Genomic DNA, 6,933 nt, shown 5'->3' with positions numbered 1-6,933 from the left:
GCACGGAACGTAAATCTGTGAGTTCGTGTTTTCCCCTTTTACTTTGAATGTTTATGGTTTTAAATTTTCGTGGATGTATACATGTTACAAATAGTTTGATGATACGATGAAACAATTTTGATCACATGCGGATAGGAGTTTAAAATAAAGGGACCATTAATGAATAAACAAGTACCGAGGAACAAACGGATAGATCTATTTGGGTTTTGGCAAGCCCCACTCTTATCGGCAACGATAACCACGATCGTTAAGAGTGACTTTGTGTCCAAACTAGTGTCGTTGACACACACGATAAAAGGTTCGGCTGTCTCCTATTCGGCATACATATTAGTATCCTTGCAAAACACTAATGATCATACGATTTTTCATCATACGATACAAAAACGAATTTTACTACTTCAAATGTTTTGGAGACTCATTTGATGCGAAAACAAAATAACATGAATTCACTCAACTTTTGTTGTCGTTATCAAAATTAACATATATTACAGGAGATTAGTGGACGGCTTTGGGAAAAATTTGTTCGAGTTGTTATCAAGAACGCAAGCTTTTGAGATGTCATCCGTTTTCAGTTGTTGTGTTGTGTGAAACTATTTTGAACTTTGAACAATGTGGTTAAAGTTGTAGTTGTTTTCAATTTCCGAGCAAGATGTTTGTTATGTAAATTATGGGTTCAAAACAAATGTATGGATGAACATCGTTTTATGGTTTACATATGCTGTTGACTCGATTGATTGTAACGATTGCTGCTCTGGCCACACCTCGCAATACGCTTTCTCATAAACCGAAAATTGGGGTGTGACAGACCTGGTATCAGAGCATCAATTGTAGTGAACTAAGATTCTTTTTTAGTCTAGTCTACAATTTCAAAACGATGTTCTTTAAACAAGCGTTCTACATTATATTATTACAAAGCGTCCACTAATACAAAACGATGAATTCGAAACGATAATGCAAGGATACTATGTGATAGTATTAAATGATAGTTCGAAACGATGATACCAAAGACTAGTTTATTTGGTACAAGTCTATGGGGTTTAGACACGATAACAATAAGTCGAACTGGAAACGATATACGATATAAACAACGATGAAAACAAAAGTACAATTGCCCAATAAAATTGATTATTTATAAGTTGTTCACATGTATACGTTGTACGGATTATTTTGCCACGACCATGATATCTTAGTATTCAAATTCTATTATTCTGGATTCTCATAACAAGCGTATTGACCTCGCATCTGTTGATGAACTTATGGTAGGGCGTAGTCCCTAAGTGAAACCTTGAGATCGACATTCCATAAAGGATGGTTGTTTTCCCTCGGATACGAAAAATGCCTGACCTCGATGATGACAATGAGGCGGAGGTGGTAGCCTTGGACGAACACTCTACTAGTAGGAACGAGGTTCCTATGGTTCATATTAATCATGATTGGTGACATTCTTGTCAAGATAAGGAAGATGAAACACTCATCTTGAAGGTGCCCATTCAACCATTATTGTTAAGAATCCTCTTTACTTATAATTCTTAACGTCGTGCCATTCCACGAGCGATGGCAACAAGTATTAACGCGTGGACCATCATGAAGGTCCATTCTATGTTTAAGGTAAATAAACAGTCATTTCCCCCACTCCGACTGATCGTCTGTTTTTGAACGAGGGAACGCTAGGGTGACCATACAAGGCAATTTATTATTATGGGGGCCCACGTAATAATAACTTGCAGTGGATGGGAATCCTGGTGGGCACTGCGGGTCAGACTAATGATCACTACCTGTTCAAAATCCTTGAGTTGTTACTTGAGAGTTCAATTTTCCATTTCTTAGAACGTTAACTAAGGTGATTACTATGACTCCCCACAATACATTAAAGACTACACGTATTGATTTCGTGCCTAGCATTCGATCTATATCATAAGTCAGTTGAGACTAGTCATCTAAGCAAACAAATTAGGATAACCATCCAGGAAGGATGTTCCTCAAACGTTCTAAAACTCCAACATTTGAGTTAAGCTCACGGTGCCTATAACACCTTATCATATTTATTGGAGTTATTACGATAAAATCCGTCATTTGACATTCATTTTATCTCAAAGGATAGTATGGCACGAGCCATGACACAATTCTCTTACCACATTCTTTTCGACATCTATGGAAATCATAACAACTTTGTTGGAACTCGTTGAGCTCAAACAATACCAATGTATCCGTCACATAAGTTAATGCGACGAAGGATTTTTCCTACTTTGGACGACTAAGGTCCATGGAGTATGAAATGCATACTGTAAGGACAAAAGAGACCGCTTGGTCTCCCCTCCTCAATAGATGGTTGTTCCGCTTAGGCATATGGACAACACATACATCCTATCACCCACGACTCTCTAGCTTACTATCCCGATGCACATTCTTAACCTCCACCACCGGACATGAGCCCATCTAATCGTTGTCGTCCATGCCATTTTCGGCTTATTACTATAAACTATGAGTTTTATCTTCCAAGATTCATCTTAGTATCCCCTCTCGACGAGTCCATGATCTTGAGACTCAGATTTCTGCTACTCGACCTCCCCCGGAATGCCCCATTACTATCATTTTTCCCCGATCATTACCTCCACACTCTCCATTCCGCATAGCGCCTCTATCATTTGAGGAACGCATTCGTACCCTTGAGAACCACTCGACTGCCACCATTAGGCACATTTTTGGTCTCGAGGAGGAGGTTACGTGCCTTCACGGTCCAATTTCTATGTCTTCACTTTCACATCCCACACCACGGTAATTATGTTCAATTACTATCTTTTGGGAAGTATACCCGATTTTGTGAAAGACTAAAGACTGTTGAAGACTTGGATACTTGAATATCAAGCAAGGAACAATGTGAAGAAAAGACTTCACCTTATTTTATATATTACTATAGGTCTTGTATCGACCGAAGTGATGTAACTCCGAGATTATTTTTGTTTTATTCACTAAAAAGAATTGTAAAAAGGTGACATGGCATATATAAGTTGGTATTTTCTTATTGACACATTGTTGTAATTTATTTAACATCCCTGCAAGGATGTGATGAATATGGTGCGGAAGGTTTGCACAAGTATCATTATGCTCTATCTTGCACTCATGCTCGTAGTGCGTAACAATGTGTTTTTATTATCGTTCATGTCTAATCTCTTCGATATATATTTTATATGTATATGAAGATCATGGCACCAGAACGAAGTAACACTTTTCAAGCCAAAACAAAACCCTTACCTACAACACGAGCTGAGCTCGATGCTCTACTGGACTAGCGAGTCACAAAAGCAATCGTACAAAACGAAGCAAACCACACTACACACAATGGCGAAACTGGAGGAACCACATTGAGGATTGCTCAGGCTATAACCCTTGCCTTAAGTCTTACCGAGGATGTAGTAAGGATGTGAAAACTGAATAAAGGTGCAGTGAAAAAGGAGACGCATGTGGAGTCTTCTTTGGGTGACAATTAGAGAAAGTATTCATATTTCAAGAAAGGTTCTATATCGAACAACAAACATAAGAAAACCCCTACGACTAAGAAAAACCAAGGCATTCATTGCCACAACTGAAACGTGTGGTAAGAAATATAATGGAAATGCACCTAAGTGTAACCAGTGTGGTTATCACCACTATGATGGATGCCAAGCCACCAAGTGTGATAAATGCGGAAAAATGGGTCACTGCATAGAAAAATGTTGGGGTAACAACAAGGTGGTTAAGAAGGAAGGAGGCAGCGGAAACGATAACGAACGATGGAAAAAAAAACAAGGCTGTTTCAATTGCGGTGATATGGGACATTTTTGGAAGGACTGTCCCAAAAAAAAAAACAAAGGCCGCGGACGAGCCTTTGTGGTTGGAGCTAAACAAACGCGACAGGATCCCAACGTAATCACTGGTACGTTCCCTGTCAACGATCATTTCGCTTCTATTTTATTTGATACCGGTACAGATTTTAGTTTTATATCTTTAGAATTTAAAGATATGCTTGGACTAAAGTCAACTAAACTAGATATACCATTCACTATCGAATTAGCAAATGGAAAAGTGATTAAATCCGATAAAATTGTTAAAGGATGTTCCTTAGAACTAGAAGGACAAAAATTATGTTAGTGCATGCATCTGTCGACTTCGTCTTGTATCGAGTCTTGTACTAGATATGTTAGATCAGGGCACGTTGTACGAGAAAATAGGTGTTTTATAAGTTGATTTAGGGTGATTTCGCTTGAGGATGCTATTCCGCTTGAAATGATTTTGGTTACTTTCAAGCGGAATCACTACAATCCTTATTCCGCTTGAACTGTTGTTTGTGTGTTTCAAGCGGAATCATGAAGGCTATATATAGGAGATAGGTGGTTCGAGCGAAATTAGTTAGAACAATTCTGAAAAATCATACCGAGGTGCTGCCGGTTTGATTCTTGATTGTAATCAGTGTTATATCAATCTAAAAGGTGTTTTAAAGTGAAGAACAAGCTGTTTCTAAGTCAGTTTCTTAGTTTCCGCCTCTGAAACTGATCAAAACTTCTCTGAACGACTCGTTCGGGTCAACTACACGATCCTACAAATTCAAAATTGACCTAATACCCGTTCAACTAGGTAGTTTTGATATTGTTATTGGAATGGATAGGCTATCCACCAACCAAGCCGAAGTCGTATGTTAAGACAAGATCATTCGAATCCCCCTTCCTAATAACGAGAACTTCTTGTTCACGGTGAGACAAACGAAATATTGTTATGAATTATTTCCTGTATGAAAGCCCGAAAGTGCCTACGAAAAGGATGTATAGCATTCTTAGCGCACATAGTTGACAAAAAGGCCAAGGAGCTAAAACTTGAGGAAATCCCGGTTGTGAAGAAATTCCCTGAAGTCTTTCCAGAAGACTTGCCGGGAGTACCTCCACAACGACAAGTCGAATTTCGAATAGATTTAATTCCAGGTGCCGCACATGTGGCAAAGTCTCCATACCGATTAGTTCCTTCAGAAATGCAAGAATTGTCCACACAACTTCAAGAGTTGTTGGACAAAGGTTTCATCAGGCCAAGCTACTCGCCCTACGGAGCTCCAGTGTTATTCGTGAAGAAGAAGGATGGAAGTTTTAGGATGTGCATAGACTAGCGGGAGTTGAATAAACTCACAATCAAGAATTGGTATTCATTACCGAGGATTGACGCTCTATTCGATCAACTTCAAGGATCGAGTTATTATTCGAAGATAGATTTGAGATCAGGATACCATCAACTTAGGATTCAAGAAGAAAGTGTTTCAAAAAAAAAAAAAAAACAGCATTCTGAACTCGCTACGGTCATTACGAGTCCCTTGTTATGCCATTTGGCTTAACAAATGCACCAGCGGTGTTCATGGACTTAATGAACCGCGTGTGCAAGCCCTACCTTGACAAATTCGTGATAGTGTTTATCGACGATATATTGATATATTCACGAAACAAGGACGAACACGAGCACCATCTTAGAACTATTCTTCAGTTGTTGAAAAAGGAGAAACTGTATGCGAAATTTTCCAAATGCGAATTTTGGCTTCGCGAAGTTCAATTTCTCGGACATGTAGTCAACGAGAAAGGCATACATGCTGATCCATCGAAAATTGAGGCCATAAAGAATTGGAGTGCACCAAAGACACCGACTGAAATACGTCAATTCCAAGGATTGGCCGGTTATTATCAAAGATTCATTGAGAATTTTTCGAAGATTGTTCAATCACTCACTTCTCTCACTCAAAAGGATAAGAAATTTGAATGGGGAGAAAAACAAGAAGGAGCTTTTCAACTGCTTAAAGACAAACTCTGTAATGCACCTATTCTGTCACTCCCAGACGGTACAGATGATTTCGTAGTCTATTGTGACGCCTCACGACAAGGGTTAGGATGCGTGTTGATGCAAAGGGAAAAAGTTATTGCATACGCATCGAGCCAACTAAAGATACACGAAAGGAACTATACCACACATGACCTAGAGTTAGGTGCAGTGGTATTTGCACTAAAAATTTGGCGTCATTACCTTTATGGTACTGATACGTGGTCGAAAACCGGTGATCGTAATTGCTTAATTTGATGTTGTTACACAATTTTTAATTTCGAATAGCCTACTTTTGATTAGATATGTATTTTGCAGGTCTAGCGGAGTTAAAGGAGCTTTTTGGGTCACCGGGATGAAAAACGAGCCACTAGGGGAGCTTTATGGGTCAACCGGGAGCAAGGAACGCGAAAAACGAAAGTCGAGACATTCAGGCACCGTCGCCGGCGCCCATATGGGCTGTCGCCGACGGTTGTTGCAATATTCCCTCGCATGCATTGTCCATAGACAGTGAAATTGGCCGTCAGCCACAATTAAACAAAACACGCACCGTCGCCGACGGGTCTTCAGGTCGTCGGCGACGGCTTCCCAATGTTGACGACGCGTAACTATGTTTCTTTGGGTGTTTGAATGATCTAAAAACATCTTAGTCATCATTATCCTGGAGTTACAGATTGACTAGAGTTTTGAACTTGATCTTGGAGCCTATTCTCACCTACCATTCATCACCAATCCATATTCAACATCCGAATCAGCCGAATTATCACCCGAATCATTATCACTTTCACTCACTCAACCCTAATTCCATCAATCATCCATCTTTTCATCACCACAATTCCAATACAAACCCTAACCACCATTCCATCATATCGAAGCTTCAAGATAATAATGTTCAAGTTCTCATCATTCGTTGATCGTGCCTCTTCGACCATGAGCGGCTAATTTCTTGGAGGTTTCACCCCGATGTAGGTTATTGTAAGTCTAGGGTTTGAACAATGTTTTAGTCTGATTTGGTGACAACTTGAATTCTATTTGAATTGATTGATAATTGTCTTACATTTGAATTATATTTGTAAATTGTCGAGTGAGTTATGAAATTTGACTTTG

At 39.3% G+C, this 6,933-nt stretch overlaps 1 protein-coding gene across 1 annotated transcript; it reads left to right on the top strand.

Annotated features, from left to right (window-relative positions):
• The first annotated feature begins 5,382 nt into the window (after positions 1–5,382).
• On the top strand, positions 5,383–6,084 carry LOC110882188 (uncharacterized mitochondrial protein AtMg00860-like). The gene has a single exon (XM_022130269.1). The coding sequence runs from the start codon at positions 5,383–5,385 to the stop codon at positions 6,082–6,084; it is 702 nt and encodes a 233-aa protein (XP_021985961.1).
• The last annotated feature ends 849 nt before the right edge of the window (positions 6,085–6,933 follow it).

Source organism: Helianthus annuus, chromosome 4, assembly GCF_002127325.2.
Source record: "Helianthus annuus cultivar XRQ/B chromosome 4, HanXRQr2.0-SUNRISE, whole genome shotgun sequence".
Lineage (NCBI taxonomy): Eukaryota > Viridiplantae > Streptophyta > Magnoliopsida > Asterales > Asteraceae > Helianthus > Helianthus annuus.
Note: the sequence above shows the minus strand (reverse complement) of the source record. Positions and strands in the feature narration are given on the sequence as shown.

What these genes read in the sequence shown, in the direction of transcription:
- LOC110882188 (XM_022130269.1), top strand. Translation starts at nt 5,383, where the DNA reads ATGAACCGCGTGTGCAAGCCCTACCTTGACAAATTCGTGATAGTGTTT.